We start from the raw sequence: 22500 nt of genomic DNA on the forward strand, positions 1-22500 counted from the left end.
GGGAGCCCTGGGGCGCCGGGCTCGCAGCGCGCTCGCCGCACCCACCATGGCTTCCCGCAGCGCGGGCACGCTCCTGACCGAGTTCAATGCCGCCTACGTACCCCCCGGCCTCATGCCCGGGTAAGGCCGCCGTGCACCCAGGCCCCGCCTGACCTCCGGGGGTCGGAGTCCTCGTCTTCCCCCACCCCAACCCTCCTCTGGCTCTGGGGTTTGAAGGAACAGAGAGCGCCAGTCGTTCACCTGCTGGGTGGCCTACCCCGGGGCTGGTGCGCTCAGGGTGGCTCTCCGTGTCCCCCTTTGTAGAAAGTGGGTCCCTATCGAGTGGCCCGGGGAAGGGGGAGGAGCGTGAGGTTGGTGTTTGGAGACACCTGGGGGGAGCAAGAGCGTGGGGAGCCCAAGAAGGGAGCAGGCTTTTGGGGCCCCAGCCCGCGGTGGTGCACCAGGATTTGCGCAAGAGCCGGATTTGTCAGATGAAGGACTGCGGCAGACCGGGTGGGAGCCTGGGTGGGTTTCAGAGAATATGGCACGGCCGGCCGGTCGGGCCGTGCTAGTTGTCGCTGAGGGATGTGCACTGGCCTCCGGCTTTGTGGTCGGTTCTCCCACTGATCTCACTTAATCTTCCCAGGACTTCCCAGTCCCCAGATCGGCCTTGCCATTAGCATTTTCAGATGCAGGGTCAAACCTACCTTTCGTTTCTCTGGCTGCAGTCAAGCTCCAAACGTCTAAGATGCAAGTCTGACGGTCTCTTCCATTCTGTGGCCCCGTGTCCCACGGGTGTCTGAGATTTCCACTCCCAACCTTTTCTCCCAGAGTGTAAGAGTGTCTTCTCTCTCCCACCAGTTGCCCTGGGGCATGGAGGGCAGGGACAAGACCCTCCCGATGTCAAGCCAAGGGTGTTAGAAAAGGTGGCTTATGATTTTCCTACGATCTTTTCCTTCATTTAGGCATTCTTTGGACAAAGACCTGCCAAGCACTTGGGCTGTCCCAGGTGTTGCGGTAAGACAGACAAGCAGGGGGCCGCCCTCGATGGGTCCCGTTATAGTGTAATCCCATAAGGCTTAGTTCAAAGCCATCTTGACAGCCCTTGATAGTGGAGTTAATACCACATTCTTGGTGTTTACCACAGGATTTCATTCTATACATTAACATATTTTTTTTCCTTCAGCTCCCTGCCGCCCCCAAGTGGGATCTAACCCTCCCCAAGTGTCCCCCACTCTGTCGGAGGCCAGGGGAGGCTGCGTATTTCAGAAGCGATTCTGGGTTGGTCCATGCCACTGGTCTGCGGTTCCCTCAAGCACCCTGTTCTGTTATTGATCTAGAAATTGTGGTAACGGGTGAATCATAAAGAAGGCTAGCTCAGTCTGTACCTGAGGCTTTTGCCACGGATCTTTCTGGGAGGAATATGCTGTCCCTCAGATCCTCATCGGTGAGGAATGAATGAAGTTGGCTTTTGTTTCTAACTGCTCCCTCATTTTGTTAACTTAATGAAAGAATCCAAGGTTCCCCCACCACACTTGGATAATTATTATTTTTGTGCGTCTTTTCAAATATTAATCACAGGATTGTAAGCACAGCATCTCTTCTGATACTCAAATCAGCCCCCTTACCGGTTTTATTCTTAGAGGCAGAGAATATCCACAGGGGTAAGGACCTTGGAGATCATGTAGCCCAGCCCTGTGCTGCTCCAGATGTGGTCACTGAGGTCTGCCAGGGAGAGCAAGGGGACTTGCCTGAGTTGCAAGCTGGTGACTGAAGAGCCGGCATTGTGAGCCCCCAGGCGCGAGCACCTACTATGTGCCAGGCACTGTGCGGGGCTCCTTAAAAACTTTGTCTAAAAAACCTTTGCCGCAACCCAGATGAGAGACGAACCGCTTATCTAGGGTCAAGTTACCCTGCCTTGTCCATGTGACTTCAGCACCCAGGCTCTCCTCAATCCCTCCAGTTGTTATCGGCTACTATTAGTTAGATCCCTGCCGTGCTCAAGGCCTGATTCTGGGTACCAAGGGAGACAGGATGCTGCTGGGCTTCAGGCTCGTTGCCAGGGAGCTTCACCTGGTCCCTTGCTACTCTGGGCAGCACAGCCCGCCCTCCCGGCAGTAGCAAGGAATTCTTGGGTCTGAGTCCCGGGACTGTAAGGCTTCTCAAGGGATGACACTGACCTCAGTAGGGCTTTGTGCCTCCTGCTTGCACATCAGATCTAAGTGGTACCCAGCCCCTTGCTCTCAGCCTCCCGCCATGCCTCACCAGGCTCTTCGTCCAAACCCTTGACCCGCCACTGTGCCTTCATTCCTGGCTGGACTACTGCTGCCCCTGATGCCCCCAGCTCTGCCCAGGGGCTCTCACCAGGAGCAAGGGAGGGGACTTCAGTTCCCTCCCTCCCTTCCCTCTGTCTTCCTGGAGGGGCAGTTTGGTCTCACTCTGCCACTGAGCTGGGCCTGAGCCTTAGGGGCTGCAAAACCCTAAAGTCAATGTACTCCGCTCTCAAGAGGACATTCTCAGGACAGTAGTTGCACAAAGGTGTCTGTGTTCCCTTGCCCGGAATCCCTAGACAACCAGCTCTCTGGAGGGAAAAAGCCTTGATCTGTAGCGTTCATCCCCTCTCTGTAGCATAAACACTCCCACCACGGCTGATTTCAGGCTATCGTCACGGTGTCCGGGTGCAGAGCTGGGGAGAGACGCAGAGCAGCTCACGCACCCGATAAATCCACCCTACACACACAGGAGGCACGACTAAAGCTCCAGAACACGGACGGCGGCAAAACAGTGACATCATTAGGTAGTGATCAGTTTCGAGTGTTTATTACCTTTGTTTTCAATATAATTTCTTTAATTGTGACTTCATATACATAATTTTTTATAATTTAATTTTTTAAAGATTTATTTATTTATTTATTTGACAGACAGAAATCACAAGTAGGCAGAGAGGCAGGCAGAGAGAGAGGAGGAAGCAGGCTACCTGCTGAGCAGAGAGCCTGATGCGGGGCTCGATCCCAGGACCCTGAGATCATGACCCGAGCCGAAGGCAGAGGCTTAACCCACTGAGCCACCCAGGCGCCCCATATAATTTAATTTTTAATACTGGCTTGTTTAGCAGCAGCTTGGAAAAACCCTGGAACTTTAGTAATCAGCTTCCTTCAGCCGTAGGAGCCTGGACCAGCCTCCTCTCTCACACCCCTGCCTCCTGCCAGCTGCTGCAGACCTCTGGGCTGAGACAGGTGTGGGCCAGGCCAGGATAGGGGAGCCCCTTCCATTTCTGCCCAGGCCCTGGCCATGGAAGTGCAGCCCCAAAGACAGGCCACTGCGTCCTAGGCTACAAAACAAAGGACACATGCCAAAGGGATGTAGGAGAGTCCAAGTGCCCAGATAGGCAGCTGATGCCTCTCACGTAGCCCAGCAGAACTGGGGAGCCTTCCTAAGAAGGGGACCAGGGGCTCCTGGAGACCTAGGCTTTGTCTTTCTAGAAGAATCATCAGCCTTTTAAAAATGTGCCTCCACATGTCAGTTCATTTCAACAAATATGTACAGAGCCTCTCTGGAGGGCCAGGAGTGACAGGATGCAGACAGGAGGAGAACATCTCCTTCTCTCCCCACAGACTTTATACTTCAGAAAGAGACTAGACTAAAGGCGTAGGTAATTACAATACAGCCAGAATGTGACCTGAGACATAACAGAGTCACAAACGGAGACGCCTGGCTGGCTTAGTTGGAAGAGCCTAGCGACTCTTGATTTTGGGGTCAATGAGTTCAAGCCCCACATTGGGTGTAGAAATGACTTAAATACATAAAAACTTAAATTAAAAAAAAGAATCACAAAGGGCACAGACAGTTCAATGGAGAGGACAAGCATGGTCTGTGGGTGGCTCCATGGAAAAGTCTTGGAAATGGACCTTGAGGGATGGCTAAGATCCCAAGGCAGGGAGAGGAGGAGAGGAGTGTCTTTGGGAGAGGAGATGGCTCGAAGAAAGCTGGAGGTGCTGGCCAGATAGACTTCCAAAGCAGCAAAAGCCTTTTAGCTGGAGTAGAAAAGCTGTGACATGGAAGTGGCTGGGAAAGTTGAAAAGACGCTCCCAGAGGCCCACGTCAAGCTGGGCCTAGAGCGTCTGGCCCCTTTGTACTTAATTTCCTAGACAATGGGGAGCCCTTGAAAGTTTTTGCCCGGGGGAAGGATCTGATGGCCCTGTACTCAGCAGGAAGTGTCTTAAAGAAGGAGGCGGTAGAATGAGGACGTGCTGAACAGTCACAAGTTAATTAGTTAATAAGGCTGCTCATGGGATCTCTGAAGGCATGGTAATTAATTTTAATGTCAGGTATGGGGCCAACCAGGGCCGTCAAGAAGCAGGGAGGGACTGTTCTCTGTGCACACAGGGATGCACATAGGATCGTTGCCTGGGGACCTGGCTCGGCACCGTCTCCCAGCTCCTGTGCAGGGGGCCAAGGAGCCCAGAGGCAGAGAAGGGCATCCAGGAGGAGGTGTGGCTGCACCATAGGGCCTGTTGGATCCCCCGTTATGCAACCTGTCTGCCTTTCCGGCCGTTCCCTTCTGTTCTTTCCACCACGACAGGCCATGCAACCCGTAACGACAGGCCTTTGGAAAGCTCTGCTGTAGAACCACACGGGGTCCCGCTCAAGGCACAGAACTGCGAGTGCGTCCAGGGGACACAGACCTGGCTTGCCGAGGCGTGCCCTCTGAGTGCTACCGGAATGTGGACGTGTGCACCAACGTGTGCGCCCCTGCGCCCCTCCCGGAGCAGCAAGCCCTGAGCAGGATCCGGAATCCAACCCCTGGAGGACTTCGGATTGCAGATTGCAGAGGAGAGGGCTTCTGTTCTATTGGGATGCAAATATCTTGGCATTCAGGGAAGGTGGAAGATCGGGGAGCAGAGGAGGACTATGGCAGAGAGCCTGGGGGTGGTGAAGACAAGAATCACGGGAACACGTCACATTTCTATAGCTCCTTTCTTCCCAGGAACGCTAAGGCCCCCGTGGGTGGGACGCCCTGTGCCCACGTGCGCTCTGCAGATCAGAGCCAAGCTCCTTGCAGCAGTGTTCTGGGACGTGGTGCCCCCTGGGTTTCGGGACTTCGGTCTCCTCCAGCGGACGTTTATTGAGCACTAGTCCTACGCTAGGTGCTGCGTAGGTGCTGAGGCTGGAGGAGAACAGATTAGCAGAGGAGGTGGACGGATGTGACACACTCACACTCAGCAGAGGGGAGTGGTTAGGGAAGGCGACAGAGAGCCCTTGTTCTGTGAGTGAGTGGGGAACCCCCCGGGGGCGAGAGGGGACATGGCGTCCTGGGGCGAGTGGATGTGTGCGAAGGCTCAGAGGTGTGGACAGCCTGTGAGGTCCCAGAGACGTGACGCTTCCGGGGCCTTGGCCACCCGCGGGGAAGCGAGAAGGGAGAGGTGAGCCTTGGTGCTGTGATGCACGTTTGAGAAAGGTCGTTCTGGCTGAAGTGTGGACGGCAGGCCGGAGGGTGAGACTCTGTCTGGGAGACTCAAGATGGTCCCAGTGAGCGAAGAGCCAGGCTGGCAGCTGTAGGAGAGTCACAGGGCTTAGGGACAAAAGAGGGGGGATGGAGAAGGGTGGATGGCCTGAATCCCAGTTTCTGGCTGGTGAGGGGTGAATATGGGTATCATTAAGCCAGGCAGAGCTATCCAGGAGGAGGAAGAGCAGGCTGGTATCCATCCTTCTGCATCTGGCACTCGGGGGCAAGCCCTGTGTGGACAGCTAGGTGTGTGGATCCGTAGCTGGGAGAAGAAACACAGAGACACGGCTCTGGGCATCCTTGGTGAATGGGCAGTATTGGAAGTCTAGCATAAATGAGCTCTCCCAGAGGGAGTAGGTCTCTGAAAAGAGACGAGGACCCTGGGGCATCTGGAAGCATCTAGAAGATAAGCCGAGGAAGAGAACGAGCTTCCAGGCCATCCCCCTCCACACCGAGGTCCTCGTCAAAGTCTGACCCCAGTGGAAGGTCCTTCATGGGCCTCCACCAGTACCACCCCCTCACCCTGGGGAATGGGCCTCCCTCCCCGAATTTAAAGGCATTAGATCTCCTGCATGGACACCGTGTAACACTGTCAATTCAGAATGAGGGGGTAGGGGGGAGGAGAAAGGGCTGAGCTTTGCGGACTTCTGGATCCCCAACACCTGGTACACAGTAGGTTCACACTAAAGTAATTCTTAACACTATCTCACTGTCTTAAAAAAAAAAAAATACACGTACAAAGCAGGAAAAAAAAAAAAACACCCTAAATCCAAACACCTAGAGTTGACCCCTTTTAGTTCTTGGTGAATTTCCTTCTACTGTCCTCGTTGTGTGTCTGTTCAGCAAAAAAGACGACGGCTGGCTGGCTGGGTGGACAGAAAGATAGACAAAGCAATTCTACAAAAATACGATCTTGCTACATTTGCTATTTTAGAATGAAAATCACGAAATGTAAACTTACTAGGACTCCACCGAAGAGAAAGATGTTGGCATAAAATGGAAGAATACCCAGACTTTAGATAAATGCTAATTCAGTTCAAGAAATATTAATTCCTAAAAGATCTCTCTAAAGGAGAGGGAGGGAGGGAGGATAAAAACCATCCAGGGGTGAGAGTCACTCTGTCGTGTATTTTTCAACGACACGTTTTAAATTTAGTTGCCATGGGTTGACTCTGCTTAAAAATTCTTCGTGGGTGCGCGCCCATCGCCCCTCCGCCCACCTCCCCAATTTTTGTTGCCGAAATTATTTTTCCCTTTGACAGGTTTTATAACATTTCCACTCCGTGCTGCCACCAGCCTTCACCTAGCTGCTATTTCTAGTTCCAGGACTGAAATAGATTTGAAACTAACCACCCTACATTCCTGGGTATTTCTTTTGAATCATCTCTTCGCTGGCAGATTTCCGTCACTGAGTGCTACTTGCAAGGAGAGCCTATGGGTGGCTTTGGTTCCTGAGCTCTTTCTTGCTGGGAAAGGACTAGTGGCTGCCTTTTTAACAGGATGGTCGGCTGGCCAGTCTGATGTTCTTGGGTCACGCTCTTGTCCCTACAGAATGCTGCGGACAACCTTTCTTTCATTTTCATGCTATCGCCTTATCTTTTTGTTGGGGTTTGACAGCATCTGATGACCAGCATCTCTTTCATGCCTGCCTTCTGAGCCACTGGAGAAATACGATAAAAGAGTAAAAGCTCTTATGGGACAATAGGGCTGATACCGAACCCCAGAAGGAGGTGGCAGGGTTGACTCGGGACAGGCTCTCCTCCTGAAGGGCAGTGTGTCCACGCCAAACAGCACAGAGGAGCCCTGTGGGCTGGCATGCTTCCAAGGAAAAGAGTGAGGGGTGGGTGGGCTTCAACGAGCTTCAGTCCACCAGCCCGATGTTCTTCCACCTGAAGGTAGAAGAACAAGTGGGGGGCGGAGGCACATCAAGGGGGCCCTCCCCCCACGTGAAAGGAAGCTTATCCCTACTGCTGCTCTCTGACTACTTGACTGTCGAGCTTATATTTTTATTAGGTTTCATCTATAGCACAAAGAACCCTCAGGAACTCTGCTTCTACCACTCAGGTTATGTTTCTTGCAGATGAGTTTCTTCATCAGCTTGAGTGTTGCAGAGAGAGGCTGAACCGAGGATGTTGGATTTGGCAATTGGATGATCTTACATTACCTTAATGAAAAAATATAGGCTCGCATTTAAGCTGGGGTGGGGGTGGGGAGAAGTCGGACTGAGGGAGATCAAGGAAAGAATGGGAGAGGAAGAAGCAAAGGCAGAAGGTACAGAACATTCCGTGGAGAAATTCAGGAATACAGGGAGAGAAAGGGTGGGATGCGAGGCCCACGGAGCGGATTCTGCAGCCTGGGAAAAATGCACACAAATGTGCGTGTTTGTAGGCAGAGGGGAAGAAGCTAAGAGCGGGAGAGAGTATCGATGGCAAGGCGGGAGGACAGAGGCTGAGAGAAATAGAGACTGATGGGGGCAGGGGAAGGGCAGGAGGGGAGGCTCTGGATCCAGGAGGGGGGCGACCCACGGGAAAGAGGAGGACTCGGGCCCAGAAGTGGCCATGGTGACCTCACAAGCATCACCAGCCCTGCCCTCTTTCCGGGAGAGAAGGAGACTGAGCCATCGGCCAGGAGCTTGGGAGGAGCCAACAGATAGGCAAAGCAGGGGGGTGCAGGTTAGGATCCCGAGGGTCATGGTCTCAACGGCAGAGAGAAGTCACAGGCAGGAGAGGTAAGGCTGGATCAATGCCTGAGTGCAGTGGAAGTTGTCTCCCCTCACTCCCTGCTTGGGCCCAGGCAACCTCACGTGCTGTAAGATTCTAGAAAGGCACAGCTGCTGAGGGGAGGTTGAGGCAGGAAGCAGGGAGGGGCTCCTGTTCTGTTTTGCCTGCAGTGGAAGGCCTAGTAGTAATCTCCCGGCTTGGCTTTCCTGACTCCCACCTGAAGATGGGAGGAAGGAAGCCCCGCAATGCTCTCTCATTTTATCGGTGGTGCGGGGGGTCGAGGCCCAGAGCAGCTGCCGCAGGTAACCCTGGAGCTCGGACCTCAGACCGCAGTGCCTACGGCCTGGGGAGTCGGGGAAGCCCGCGATATCCCAGGGAGGCTTCCCGCACTCCCTGGCCTGGTAAGAGAACTCAGCTGAGCGTGGAGGAGGTGTCCAGCTTCCCAGCAGGGGAGGCCCTAGGGGAGGTGCTGGGGGTCCCTGCAGCACGGCGGTCCGTCGGGCATTTGTAGGAGTGGGTCTGACTGGAAACATCACTGATACTGTAGGCACGCAGCGACTCATTTTCTTTGTTCCCTAAACGTTTCCGTCCCAGACCACATGCCAGACCTGGTATGGCAAACTGGAGACCCAGAAGGAAGACGTGAGCCAGCTGTGCTCGAGACGCTCCCCGCCTCGTGGCAGAGACAGAGACAGAGACAAGAGCATTTGGAGGAGGTTTGGCTAGTGGTGGAAGGGGGGCAGAGAGCAGGACCCACCTAGACCTGGAAGAGGTGGCAAGGAAAGGATCATCAGAGAAGTGATAGGGCGGGTCTGTTTAAAAAAAAAAAAAAGATTTATTTATTTATTTGAGAGAGAAAGAGAGCATGAGCAGGGGGAGGAGCAGAGGGAGAGGGAAAGAGAATCCCAAACAGACTCTGTGCTGAGCATGGGGCCTGGCATGGGGCTTGATCTCACAATCCTGAGATCATGACCTCAGCTGAAATCAAGAGCCACCCAGGAGCCCCACAGAGCAGGCCTTAAAGGATCCTTTCGTACCGGGGGCAAGCCTCAGGAGCCAGGGGAGAGGGCAGGCATTCCTGATGGCTGGGGGCACAAGGCAAACCCCAAGGGAGAGACAAGCGGGGAGAGGGAGAAAGAGAAGTTACATGGTGAGGCTGGAGAGGGAGGGGAGGTCAGCTCCCAGACAGCCTTGAACGCCATGCTAAGGGCTTGACTTTAGAAAGGTCAGTCTGGCTGGAGTATGGGAATGGGGGGGAGGTAAGAACGTGGTTGGGAGGATAGGAGGCTGCTGTGGCCACAGTCCAGATAAGAGGCAGTGTGGCCCAAGCTTGGGATGGTGTGGAGCCCCGGGGCTTGGGGACTGATGGCATGAGATAGATGAGGCTGTGGAGGTGGATGCCAGGTTTCTGACTTGGCCATCTGGCGAGTGCTTTTCACTGAGATGGTAGCTGTTGGAGAGGTGCTGGTGAGAGAGAGTGCTTGGGCCAACTGAGGGAGAAGTCTCGTGTGCCACGGTGTACAGGAGTCTGAGGGAACTTCCAGGCAGGAGATGAAGACCAAGGGCCAGCCACCCAAGGGTGAAGGTTAAGGGCTCGGCATGAATACCATCTTCCCAGGGACTGTGTGGGCTCAGGACAGACCCCAGAGGAAAAGAGCAGAAAAGATGTATCACGAGCGGGGGGACCAAGAAGGAACAGTCAGAAAGTCAGGTGAAGACCAGCAGACAAGGAGGGAACAGTCTCCTAAAATCCAGGAGCGGCGTTTCAAGAAGGCAGAGGTCACCAGCCCTCAGTGCCGCAGACAACCCAGGATGGCCTTGTCAAGGGCCATTTCAAGGGCACTATGGGGTCCGGGCCAGGTTTTAGGGGGTGAGAAGCACTGACTGGGAAGCCACTGGTCTCTGTCTCTTGCACAAAGTCTGATGCTCCTGCTTCTTGGGGGTCGCCCGATCGCCCCTCACTTGGCCACAGCAAGCCTAGCTCTCTGTAAATCTCACCAGATTGGGGCTCCCTAGTGCATGGGTTGTCTGGCTCTCTGAGGGGCTCTGCTCGCCAGCCCCTGTCCCTCTCGCTGGTCTCCAGCCTCCAGGTTTGAAGAAGGTGACAGAGCTCCTGACAGCCCATGTGGGGGGCTCATCGCAAGGTCGCTAAGCTCGAGCCAGGCTGCAGCACGTGAACCCAGGCCTCGGCTGCAAGTGACAGCATGGTCCCACTGCTATGTTCCCACTGACTTCTGACATCCTCTACCCTTAATGAGCCAGTGGCAGGAGGCCTCCCCATCTTCTGAATGGAGAGTGACTTGCCTGCAGGCTTGCTCGGGGCTCAGGATGGGACCCCTAGGCTCTCACTCCTGCCTCAGCCTCTGGTCTGCAAGGATGACCATCCTCTAGGGGGAGGGAGAGGCCCAGAGTCTCTCTCCCTCATCCTTTCCCGGAGCCCCAAACCCGGGCAGCACCTCTGAGGGAAGCTTCTCAAGGCCCGGAAGTGACCCACAGGGCCCACTGGCCCCATCCCTGGGTTTTCGGGGCCTCTCTTGGAACTGGCCCTGGAACCTTGCACTGATCTCCCCTCCCATGTCGCTACCCCTCATTACAGGTACCAAGGCCATGTTCCCAGTGTGGCCTTCGCCTTTGGCTCCCCCTATGGCACCGCCACCCTCAAGTACTTCCAGGACCAACGCAACGCAGCCCTGGAGAAGAGCCACACTCCCTTCAGCACAGGCGGCCACTTTCCGACCTTCTTCTCCTCCAACCCCGACCTGGTGCTAAGCAAGCGCTCCCACACCCGGGACCGCTGGCTGCACACCCCCGTCTACACCCGCTTCAACCTGGACAGTGACCGCTCTACCCAGCTCTCGGGGTTCTACCAGGTGGGATGCCCTGGGCTGGGCGGCTGCCTCCTTTCCTTGGGGGAAGAGGGTTAGAGCGATGGTGGGGCCAGAGGAGACCTCTCACCCTCAAAGAGTGACTTTGTTTCCTTTTTCTGAGCCCCTGAGCTGGCAAGGACCCTTGCCCTTGCTCACCCCCACTGCTGGGAGAGCTGGAGCCTTTGGGGATGTGCCCGCCCTCCCCTCTGCCCCATAGCCCAGTGGACTGTTGCTTACTTCCTACTAGAGTAAAAGGCCAGAGATTCACCTTCAGGTTGAGCCCACCCAATACAGACAAACGGCCGACTAAGCCCCCTGCCCGGACTGTACTTGCCCACCTGGGTCCTAGTGCCCACCCAATGCCTCTCTGTCTCCCAGATTTCTGAGGATGTACCCCGGAGTCAACCCCAGCCCCAAACACTAGCTGCCTGGCCCCTGGTGTTCTGGTCCTGGCCCTGTGGCTCTTAAAGCCTCCTCTGAGTCTGGTTCAGACACATCCTTGTGGACACAGGCACTGACCACTGATGTGCTCGCCCAGCTCACAGGGGCCAGGGCTCATTCTCTGCTGTGTTCCTAGAAATCCCCCCCCACCCAGTCTCTTGCAAACAACCCTCCAGCCCGAGTTCAAGGACACGGGTACCTCCTGGTCCTCAGGACAGAGAACTGTGTGAGAAGGCACCCTCTCCAGGGAGAGGATTGGGTCAATGCTGTGAGACATCTGGGGGCTGGGGGACCATGTCAATGGACACGGAAAGACCTTTGGTCTCCATCATGGGGGGCGGGGGGAGGCAGAAACAAACTGTGTCACCTGCTCAGACAGGATTTACATACCTTCCTTCTGCTGGTCGCTTGTCTCGTTTACTCTCCCTAGCAAAGCTGGTGTGGTATGGGCCATTATCTCCATTAGACAGATGGGGAGCTGGTCTCAGAGAGGACACCTAGCTGGGAACTCCAACAGGGGCATTAGGGGAGGCAGCCCCCGCCCCTTGCCCAGGTATAGGCAGGCAGGAATGGCAGGAGGCCCCAGGTTGCTCCTCCAACACTAATAGCCTCTCGTCTCTTCCTTGGGTCGAGCTGTAGGTGGCACAACAGCATCGGAAGTTCTATCTAGACAAGATGGGCATGGTGCCCCGGGTCCCCTACTTCGTGCTGCCTGTGAAGGAGTGGGAACGGTACCCCCTCCCCACCGACCTGTGAGTGCCTGCCTTCCCTTCATTCACGCGTTCTACAAACACATGTCCGTAGGCACCTGCTTTCAGCCAGGCATGCAGCCACTCAGAGTGAGAAATGAGTTAAGAACTGGCCCTAAGGAGCCTATGGTGCAGAGGATGATAGTCACACAGCAAGGGGTCCAGGTATGGGCAGCCTTGCAGCTACACTAGTCCAAACGTGGGCACAGCTGCTCTGAGCAACAAGGAACTGCTGCCCTCTGGCGGACACAGAGGGCACTACACAGAGCCTGGAATTGGTACCACACCCTCCCCCCACCCCCCACCAACCCGGACCAGGCTCAGAAAATGTTCTCCTCTGGACTACAAAATAGCTTTCAAAGTCCAGCTGTCCATCTAAAGAAATCTGAAAGTTCCCCACTGCCTGAATCTCACTGCTTTTATCCGGGAGAGTTGCTCTTCCCAGGGAAGGCCCTCTCTGCTCTGTGAGATAATCCAGACACATGTTTGCCTTGCGCTCCCTCCTGACACCAAGGCATGGAAATCAAAAGTCTATGCTGCCAAGGTGTCATGTGGGAAGGAAGCATCAGGTGGTCATCTGGAAGATCTTGGGTTTCCAATTACATGCTGACCCTTTGCTTGCATCAAGAGCCCCAAGCCTCGTCACCATCATCATGGATAAGGCAGGAACACTTTCCATTGAGATTAATGGGTTTTAAAGATACAAATTTACCTATCTCTGTATGTTATCTCTGTAACATAGATGGGCCCATTTTATAGATAGGGAAACAGGCTTAGTGATGGCCTCAGAAACTTTGCCGCGTAGAAAGTCTGGTTGGAGGTAGAACCTGGAGAAACTGAGATCTCCTGACACCCACTCTAGGACTCTGAGTTGATCATCTTCACCCCTTGGGTGGCTCTGAGTCAGACCAAACTTGGAGGCAGGGTGGGGCCTCTCCTGGGCCATATTTTCTTTTGAGATCACTCTGGGCAGGACCTGCACCTCCTAAAGCTGTGGGGAGCCTAGGGTGTCCCAGCCCCCACTTCTCCAAATTATCTGGTGGCATATGCAGCTGATGGCTTCGCACAACACACAGGGCCAACCAGGTCAATGGGAGTAGGAGGGTCAGTGTCTGCGCTCAGACCTTTTCCTGATCACCACTGTGGCTTGGGGAAAATCCCTGCCCTTTACTGAGTTTCAACACCATCATCACCATCACGCCACCATCACCATTACCACCATCACCATTACCACCATCACCATCACCACCATTCCCACCATCCCCACCATTACCATCACCATCACCGTCATCACCATTACCACCATCACCATCACCACCATTCCCACCATCCCCACCATTACCATCACCATCACCGTCATCACCATTACCACCATCACCATCACCATTTCCACCATCACCACCATCATCACCATCATCACCATTTCTTATAATGTTTGTTGAGTGTTTCCTCCTTGTCCAGGGTTACTGAAGTGCTTTATAAGCATTATCTCATTTACTCCTCAAAACAAAGCTGAGACAGATGTACTCACATTAGTCCATTTTATATGGGTCCACTTCCAGCAGGAGCTAAGCCAGAATCTGACACCCATGTTCTGTCTGACGCCCACGTTCTCTCTCTGAACCACTATACCATCATGCAAATACCAATTATTCTGATCTCACCTGCAGGGTGGCTTATCAGATGTTGGGCTGATGAGCAGTCAGCATGGTCAGGATGGGCTAGAACACTGGGCACACAGGGCCGCGGTTGGGCATCCTTCCCCTTGCAGGCTCACTGCCTAATGCTGGCTCCATCCTTGCCCCCAGTCCTCCTCTGACCCCAGAGAAGAAGTGGCACCTTCTAAGAGCATCCCCTGAAAACATGAAGACCTACCAGACGTTCCCCTCGGGGAAGAGGGTCTCCCCACAGGAACGGCAGAAGAGAGATCTCTACTTTGAGTTTAGAGCTTGATGCCCGGGAGCCTGGCTCGGACGAGATTGGCTTTTTGGAATAAAATCTTTAGCCACGACCAAACCCGTGGTCTTCTCCTCTGAGCCCCAGGGACATTTGGCTACAGCAAGAACACGCCTGAGGGTCACACAGCACTGAGTCTTAAGGACTGTGGAAAGCTCAGCTCAGGGGTTCACGCCAGTGGAAAGCAGTGTCCCGTGACCTACTGGCCCCCACTACCCCTCCCCCGAGGTGGGGGCTGGTAGGACCAAGAACTGTAGGGCTCGCAAGCCTTGGTGGCAGGTCACTCCAGGACAGAGATACGTCCCATCTGCTTCCACCAGTGTAATTGAGGAAGCCCCAAGATTGCATGTCCGAGAATGAAGGTAAAATGACTGCAGAGCAATTGCACTGGGATCAGATACAAAGGAATTCCAGTTTGAGCCCTGACTTGGCATCATTCAGTCCACACACTCGCTTGTGAGGGAGGTGGCGTTATCCCCACTTTATTGATCAGGATGCAGAGTCTCGGAGGTTGAGAATATCGCCCAAGCTCCCACAGCTTAGAAGAGACCCAGTGTTTAGACCCAAGCCCTCGTTTGCCCACTACATAACCTGCCCCTGGTCCATGTGGAGACATGGGAAGTGGGGATGACGCAGCCTAGAAGCCCCCGTGGTGCCTGAGAGAAAAAGCTGCGTCCGGCAACCTCTCTCTGCATTCTTCCCAGACAGGCACGGACAGGCTGCTGGGGTGTCTCTCCTGGGGACTATTTCTAGAATAGGATGGGAGGGGGTGGCCCAGGACTGAGCCATTCTTCAAGGAAATGGGGAGAACAGGTTCCCCAGTCACATGCCTGCAGTGGGGAGTCTGGAGTGTCTGCTCTCACCAGGCTGCTCTTCCCACTTCTCCGTGGCAGGGGACAGGATGTGGGGGACAGCCCCTCCATACACAGGATGTGGGATGGGGACCTCAGGCCAGGTGTGTATCCACATGACAGGTTTTCTCTAACATTCCAGCATCTCTTAGATTTGATCAAGGGACTCCATCCATCAATGGGAAATTTATTACATCTTGAATGGGTGAGTCAGGACCTGAAGGCAAAGAGACCACTGCAGGTTCAAGTACATGTCGCAGCGAAACAGCCCCTCCCCTGGGATCCAGTGTTTAGACACCTTCCCGGAGGACGATGTAAACCAGAAAAACTGTGTGCCCATCAGAGGGGCATCTGTCAGCTCTCAGGGACCCTATAAGGGGCTTCTCCTGTGACCCAGACTCCTTGACTACCTGGGTCCCCAAGGGTCCCTGTGGTGGCCAAATTCATTCCAGGATTTGGCTGAAGAGCAAAGCAAATAACCCCCAATTGCTGGTCCACATGTTGCATTCTGGGGGCTGGGGGTACGAAGTGGATCCTCGATGTCTTCTCCCATGACAAGGACCGGGAAGCCAGGCACCAGCTGGAATGACCACTGCCCAACACGACTCTGTGCAGTCGGCAGGAGAGACGCTGGGAGGTAGCTCCAGGGGAAGAATAGAATGTTGTGGGTTTTCTGCGTAAACTTCATCCCATTTGGCCTTTTCCCTGCTGTGAGGCGGTTGGGATTTGGACCCTGTCCTCAAAAAGTCTGCTCATCCCAGCTAGCTTGGTGTCATTGGCAAACTTAAGCCCCGGAATGAGCAGTGCTTAATAAAAATTACCTCTATGTGATCCTGTATTCAAAAAATGAACTGGTGGGGCAAGGGAAAGGTTTTGTTTTGCTTTATTGAATAAACAATGGTCTATAAGTGAGGGAAGGATGGGGACCACGTCATACTTCTGACCAGAGTCTCCCAATGCCCGGAGGGGGTTAAATTCCAAGTTCCAGTGTCTCCTTGAAGCCGCCAGATCAGGTATGGCCACATCAAAATCCCCAGAAGTGAATCCGAAAGGAGCTGAGAGAAAGCATCCCATGAAGCCACCCTGAGCTACAGATCTAAAGTGCCCTCCAATTTCCAGGTTCATAGTGGTCCTGGTGGCACCCTCTCGTCCCTCTCTCTGTCATGGCCAGTTTGCAGCTATTGCAAACCCTCCCAAAGCCTTCTGCTCCTTTTAGCATCACCAGAAAGCAAAGGGTGTCAGAACCTCGTGGTGCCAAAAACCAATGGAAAGAAATTGGAGAGATGCAAAGAAAAAGACAAGGAGGACAGGATTCTGGTCTCTGTTATGTGCTGGGCTGTTCTGGAAGAAGAGGAATTACCCTTAGTTGGGGTGGTTCTAAGTGTGGACTGTCTGTCAGAGGGTATGCCCACACATGGGTCCCACAGCGGCCAGGACGGCCTGGAGAGCCCTCTCCTCCCGCCACACAATTAGAAGAGGGGTGAACACCTGACCCAATCTGGAGTCAGAGCTGAGAGATACTACTAGGAGTGACTGACATCTGCCGGGAGGCCATAACTGGCCTCCTGTCTGACAAGGGAGAGATTTCCTGTCTGCAGGCTGAGCTGAGTACAGAGGAGATGAGTAGAGAGGCAGAGGCTCTGGGTACGGAGAAGAGAGAGAATGAACCATCTTCCGTTCCTGACCAGGTACTCTCTGAGGTCTAGCGCTTTGTTCTTTTTCTGATTGGTTGGTTAAACCATCATGGCGGCCATGCTTTGTTATCAAATTCACCGAGACTATGAGACCAAGGGCAGAAGAGGGCCCAGGAGCAGCAGACACCGGCAAACAGAGGTCCACTGCACCCAAGAAGGGCCTTCTAACAGGGCTGTTGGATCATGAATGGGCTTCCTCTTGGGGTGGGGTGGGGTGGGGTGCTTTCCCCATAACTGGAAGGATCCAAACAAGACCATTAAACATGGCTGGGGCAATATGGAGATGGCCAGTCATCTCTAGGGTGTCTGTACGAAGATAGAAGACAATTTAATGCCCCTTCTGCATGAAACAATGTTTGGAAATACTCTGTAACCAGCATTTTCACACACCCATGCAAATCCCCAACTCCCGGGGACCTCTGGAGTTGTGGGTGCAGGGGAGCAAAGGCCACTCGCCGGTCAGTCCTGGAGCCCCCTGGGCCTAGGGGAAGACCCCTGTGTGCTACCTCTAGATAGCCAGCATCTGAAGTTTGGGCCACCCACGTCATTTGCAGAGCCTGGAATGTCATCTTGCCTTTGCTGGTTAAGCCCCACTCCCTCTTTCTAAAGGTTAGAAATATCGGTTACCTAATTTCTCCAAAGCTCCAGGTTTGCTGATTCTGAAAGCATCAGCAAAGTACCCTGGAGACTCATGACCTCCTTAGGAAGACTGGGGGGCTTTATTGGCTCTTCCTGCCCCTGCCCCCAACTGTGGTGGGCACTTGCTGTCCCCCCACCCCCAATCCAGAACACCTTACTTCATGAAGTCTGGAGACTTGGCCATCGCATGTTCAAACTCCGAGAAAGATAGCATGTTGTCGTTGTCCAGATCTGACTCACTCAGGACCTGGCCAGGGGTGCAGAAAAAGCCAGAGAGCAGAGAGGAGCCCGGTATGAGAAAATGACACGGGGTCGCAGGCAGAGGGGAGAACTTCTCATGCCGAGTGTTACTATAGGCCAGGCTCTTGCTAGGTGCTTCACTAGCATGTGAGTCCCCCAACCTCCTGAGTTGGGGGGGGAGTAAGGCAGATGTTCTCCCTACCCCCCTTGCTACTCCCCACCCCAGACAAAGACATGGAGATGCAGAGATAAGGTCATGTGCACTGAGGTCTGGAGCCTCGTGGGCTGGTCTCATCATGGGAAGAGTGTCCTTCATGCCTCCAGCACAAACTAGGCAGTGAAAATGGGTGCGGAGGTGAAAGGGGTGACACCCCCCACCCACACCTGTATCCAATCACAAGCAGGGGCTCATACTGCAGGGAGCCCGGTCAGTTCAAGGAGGCAGTGATGACCTCCCACAGTTTTATCTTTGCTTCTAGTGTCAATCCAGACCTCAAGCACTTGAAGTTTCCCATGGATAACATGGGTTAGGGGACATGGGATGTGTCCCTCTGAGGCTAAGCTGCTGTCAGGCCACCTGCCCTCAGTGACCGCCATGTGGGTGGGAGGGGCCCTTGGAGCAGATGGCTTGGACACCTGCTCTTGGGGACCCTGGAAGGATGGACCTTGGAGGAAAGACAGAAACTTGGAAGATAGTTGCCTCCAGCCATGTGCCCATCCGTCAGGGCACCCCACCCTGCCTGCCACCCGGGGGCTTTGTGGGATGGCCCGGCCCGACCCAGCCCGTGTGGCTCTGGGCACACACGTGGCTCGTGAGGTCAGCCAGCAGGTCCTCGGACACGTCGTCGCTGTTGAGCAGTCGGAGTACAATCCTCTGCAGGTCCTCCTCATCGATGAAGCCATTCTCGTTAAAGTCTGTGAAGAGGAGGCCGAGTGTGAGAGGAAGGGGGGCTTCCTCAGCCTCTGTCAGGCCAGGGAGCCATGCCCCACAGAACCCACCCCCCACCCCTGTCCCAGGCGGGCCTGGAGCCCACCTGGTTTCAGTCACTGAATCTTCACAACTGACCTTTTATGAGTCTCACTTTGCCAAAAGGACACTGAGGCCTGGAGGTGTGAGATGTTGGCCCACACTGCTGGTAAGCGGAAGGTGGGATTCGGACCCAGCTAGGCTGGTTCCCAAACCCGCATCACCCACTGCGCTAGGGAAATCTCCACCTCAGATCACATAAGCCACTAGGTGGGTTGGTGGCCTGGAGCGGGGGCACGGAGGAGCAGACGGACACCTGGACCTGAGCACAGATCCCTGCTCTTGGCCCTGCGCAGGGTGACCTGAGCACCTCCCCCACTTGCACTGAGGACAGTGCCCTGGTGTCCACTCCAGCGAGCGCCCTGACCCTTGTCAGACCTTGAAGGGTCCTCCTTTTTGAGTTAAAAAGTATGGTCATTCCTATGAAACTACTAGAACACTGTATGTCAACAACAACAAAATATGGGCATTACACAAGCCCCCTCCACACTGGACCCCCCTCCCCACCACCAGGTGTGTTTAACCCAGTTCCCTACAGAGGAGCCTTGGAAGGGGTGTCCTTGGGCCTGTCAGTGCCTGGGGCAAGTCTTTTCTACTGGCCTTGAGTGCCTTTGCAGAAGGCAGCCCCCTGCCCGGAGTGCCCTCCTCCTTTTCCTCCAAGCCCTGGGATGCTCTGACTTCACCCTGTGCTCACTCTCCCGTGCCTCCCTGTGAAGTCTCCCTGACACCCTCAGGCGCAGGATGGTTCCTTCCTCGCGCTCCAGCAGCTTCTAACACGGGACCTGTCCTCCTGGCATGAGCCTTGCTCTCCTCGGCACCAGGGGCCTAGGGCTGCCTTGTTTCCCTGTAACTGCATCTGCTTCTCGCCACCGCCTCACCATTCGCTCTCAGCAGACACGTGGGTGCCTGCTGGGTGCCCTTCCCTGAGCCAGACCTCAGGGCACAGATGGACCAGACTGGTACCAGTCTGCATGGAGCTCCCAGTCTGGAGGTGCCGGGGGACACTGCTGGGCACCTGAGTAGCTTGGCTCCAGGGAGAAAGGAACAGGCCTCCCAAGGGTTCCAAGGGTTTCCAGATGGGCAAGTTCATGTCTGATTGGAATTGGGGGTGTGAATGAGGAAGAGAAGGATTAAAGGGTTTGGGCCTCCAGAGATGGAAACCGGAGGAGGTGCCAGGGTCACTAGGGATAGTGGTGGAGAAGGAACAGCACGAGAGTGATCAGTATGGGGTGTGGGGAACAGTGGCTTGGAGGTCTGGGAGAGTGAGACCGAGGTTAAGTGTGGAAGGCGGGCTGAACTACATAGAGCCATGGATGCCGAGGGAGGCTCTCTGGGAGAACGCCCCTGCTGCCTCTGGGAACCTCAGCATGGCCCCTACCTCTTCTAGAACCCCCAGTGCAGTCCCTGCCTCTTCTAGAACCCCCAGTGCAACCCCTGCCTCTTCTAGAACCCCCAGCATGGCCCCTGCCTCTTCTAGAACCCCCAGCATGGTCCCTGCCTCTTCTAGAACCCCCAGTGCAGCCTCTGCCTCTTCTAGAACCCCCAGCATGGCCCTGCCTCTTCTAGAACCCCCAGTGCGGCCCCTGTCTCTTCTAGAACCCCCGGCACAGCCCCCACACTGCTCATCAGCCATGCAGTAAGTAAGGGCAGTAAGCTTAGGCAGGTACAACGCCCCCACGACAAACAGATGTGCCCAGCAATGATCTAAGTGCTTTCTCTTCTACTGCATTTAGTCCTCATAACACAGACGAAGACAGTGAGGCGCACCGAGATTGAATAACCGTCCCCACTTTCTCAGTCTCAGTTCAGCCTCTTGCCTTTAAATATCTGTGTCCAACCTGGGCTTCTCCTGAACTCCAGGAGCATATCCATCCACAGGCCTTCTTGTCCTCTCCACTTGGAGGTCTGATAGGTCCCTCGAGTTCAAGAGGTCGAAACCCAAACTCTTGCCGTACCCCGCTCCTCCCTGGCCCCAAACCTGTTGCACTCAGCTGTCCCCTTCTTGGCAAATGGGTAATGGCCAATAAGCTTGGAATCATCCTTGACCATGTCCTTGCCTTGCTCCCCATGGCTAAGATGTCAGCAGACCCTCCCTGCTCCCCTTGGAGAGACAGTGGACCCAGCCTGATGACCTCTGCATGATCCTGCCTCAGGGCCTTTGCACTGTGCTTCCCCTTCCTGGAACACCCACCCATTTAAATGCCAGCTTCTTACCAGAACATGCCTAAAATTGCACTTTCTATCCCATTCCCTGCTTTATTTTTCTCCTAGCGCCCCATACTACCTGACACACTGTATGTTTTACCCATTAGCAACTTTATTTCTCTCCACTAAAATGTAAATTCCTCAAGGGCAGAAAGTTTAGAGTTTTGGGTCACTATTGCATCCCCGGCTCCTAGAACAGTGCCTGGAACAGAGTAAGCGCTCACTGAATATTTGTTGAGTCAGTGAACGCGTGATCTATCCAAAGTCACATGTTGATAAATGATGGAGACAGTGGTAAACCCAGGTAGTCCAGCTCTGTGGGCAGTCTGTGCTCTGAATCACTCATAACTGCTCATATTATAATGAAGCAGCCAATTTTCAGCTGGGTTCATGACCATCTAAAATGAACACTACACTACATTTCCCAGCCTCCCTTGCTGCTCGATGTGACCCCATATTTGAGATCTCGCCAGTGAGATATAAGAGAAAGAGGCACCAGCAAACTTCCGGGAATGTCTTTAAAGAGAAGGCTATACCTTCTTCGTGACCTTGAGGCCACCTTGGGAATGGAAGATAAGGTGACATCAAGGAGGAACCTACATCCCGGCCACTGCAGAACCACTGAGGACAACTGCCTCTGGGATTCTACATGTTAGAGAAATAACACGTCACTGCTGGAGATCTTGGAAGCCATCTTGTGTAAACCCCTGGGGGTCCCCTGCCATTTGCCACCAAATTTAACCCAAACTAATACATGATCTGAGCCTCTGTTTCCTCATCCATAAAATAGATAATAGCACCTCCAGAGTGTTGCTGTGAAAATTAAATAAGGAAATGCATGGAAGTCGTCTGGCATGGGGCTTGGAACATAGAAGATGCTCGCTACAGAAGACGTTCATTAGGTAGAGTAGAAGCTCAATTCTGTGTCACTAGAGGATATTAAATACTGAAAATGCCAACCTTGGAAACTGTGTAATCTCTCGCTTTGAAGAATGGAATCCAGAGCTATGTTGGCCCTGGAATGGAGGAGCAGGTGTACTGAGGTCACTGAATCCTACAGGGGTAGAGCCCAGAACTTTGCCTCTGTTCCCCCAGATAGGATATGGAGGCAGAAAGTCTAACTCAGCACCCCAGTCCTTAAGCAGGTGGCTCTCCCCTGACCAACTGTTTATCAGCCCCAGGACCTGGAGGCTAAGGCCTGAGACGTTCCTCCAAGACTCTCCCTGCACAGCTTTGCTATCTCACATTGTGGGTGAGGGCTGGGAGCAGGTGGAGGGGCGGAGGGACCAGCACCGGGACTAGAGGGAGGGGCAGCCACAGTGACATTGCACTGCTGGTAAGAAGCTCCGCAGCCTCTCCCCGAGACCCCGCAGTGTCCCCAGGCATCCTGCTGGCCCAGCTCCCGTATGCGGAGACTGCAGCAAAGTGACATGGCTTTGGTCCCAGGCCATCTGAAGACAGAATAATTTGCTGGAGTAGAATGTAGTCCTGGACAGTTCCCCTCCTTTGGGGGTGCAAGGGCACAGCCGACTGGGAAAGGAGTGGGGGCTGGGAGCTCTGGGCGGCTGGCCAGCCCCTGCAGCCTCAGCAGTCTCAGACCTGCAGTCTTGGGGCCGTTCTGAGAGT

At 54.3% G+C, this 22500-nt stretch overlaps 2 protein-coding genes across 2 annotated transcripts in view; one reads left to right on the forward strand and one right to left on the reverse strand.

The window, feature by feature from the left end:
* FAM166C (family with sequence similarity 166 member C) lies at positions 1-14272 on the forward strand. The gene is made up of 4 exons (XM_047746395.1): positions 1-120; positions 10802-11075; positions 12153-12265; positions 14071-14272. Exons 1-4 carry the CDS (start codon positions 47-49, stop codon positions 14213-14215), a joined length of 606 nt encoding a protein of 201 aa, XP_047602351.1. The 5' UTR covers positions 1-46; the 3' UTR covers positions 14216-14272.
* Positions 14273-15955: 1683 nt separating this feature from the next.
* Positions 15956-22500, reverse strand: part of CIB4 (calcium and integrin binding family member 4) — a 48201-nt gene continuing 41656 nt past the window's right edge. Inside the window, exons 5-7 of the mRNA XM_047745794.1 lie at positions 18448-18557; positions 17561-17649; positions 15956-16124 (exon numbers count right to left, since the gene is read on the reverse strand). Coding sequence (XP_047601750.1) covers positions 16094-16124; positions 17561-17649; positions 18448-18557 — 230 coding nt within the window. The 3' untranslated portion in view covers positions 15956-16093. The remainder of the gene's footprint in view (positions 16125-17560; positions 17650-18447; positions 18558-22500) is intronic.

The sequence above is a fragment of the Lutra lutra genome, chromosome 9 (genome assembly GCF_902655055.1).
Source record: "Lutra lutra chromosome 9, mLutLut1.2, whole genome shotgun sequence".
Lineage (NCBI taxonomy): Eukaryota > Metazoa > Chordata > Mammalia > Carnivora > Mustelidae > Lutra > Lutra lutra.

Excerpts from the sequence above, each read along its gene's own strand:
- FAM166C (XM_047746395.1), top strand. The coding sequence starts at position 47 with ATGGCTTCCCGCAGCGCGGGCACGCTCCTGACCGAGTTCAATGCCGCC. Across the intron at positions 11,076-12,152 it reads AGCTCTCGGGGTTCTACCAG|GTGGCACAACAGCATCGGAA; the intron begins GTGGGATGCCCT and ends GTCGAGCTGTAG. Across the intron at positions 12,266-14,070 it reads TACCCCCTCCCCACCGACCT|TCCTCCTCTGACCCCAGAGA; the intron begins GTGAGTGCCTGC and ends CCTTGCCCCCAG.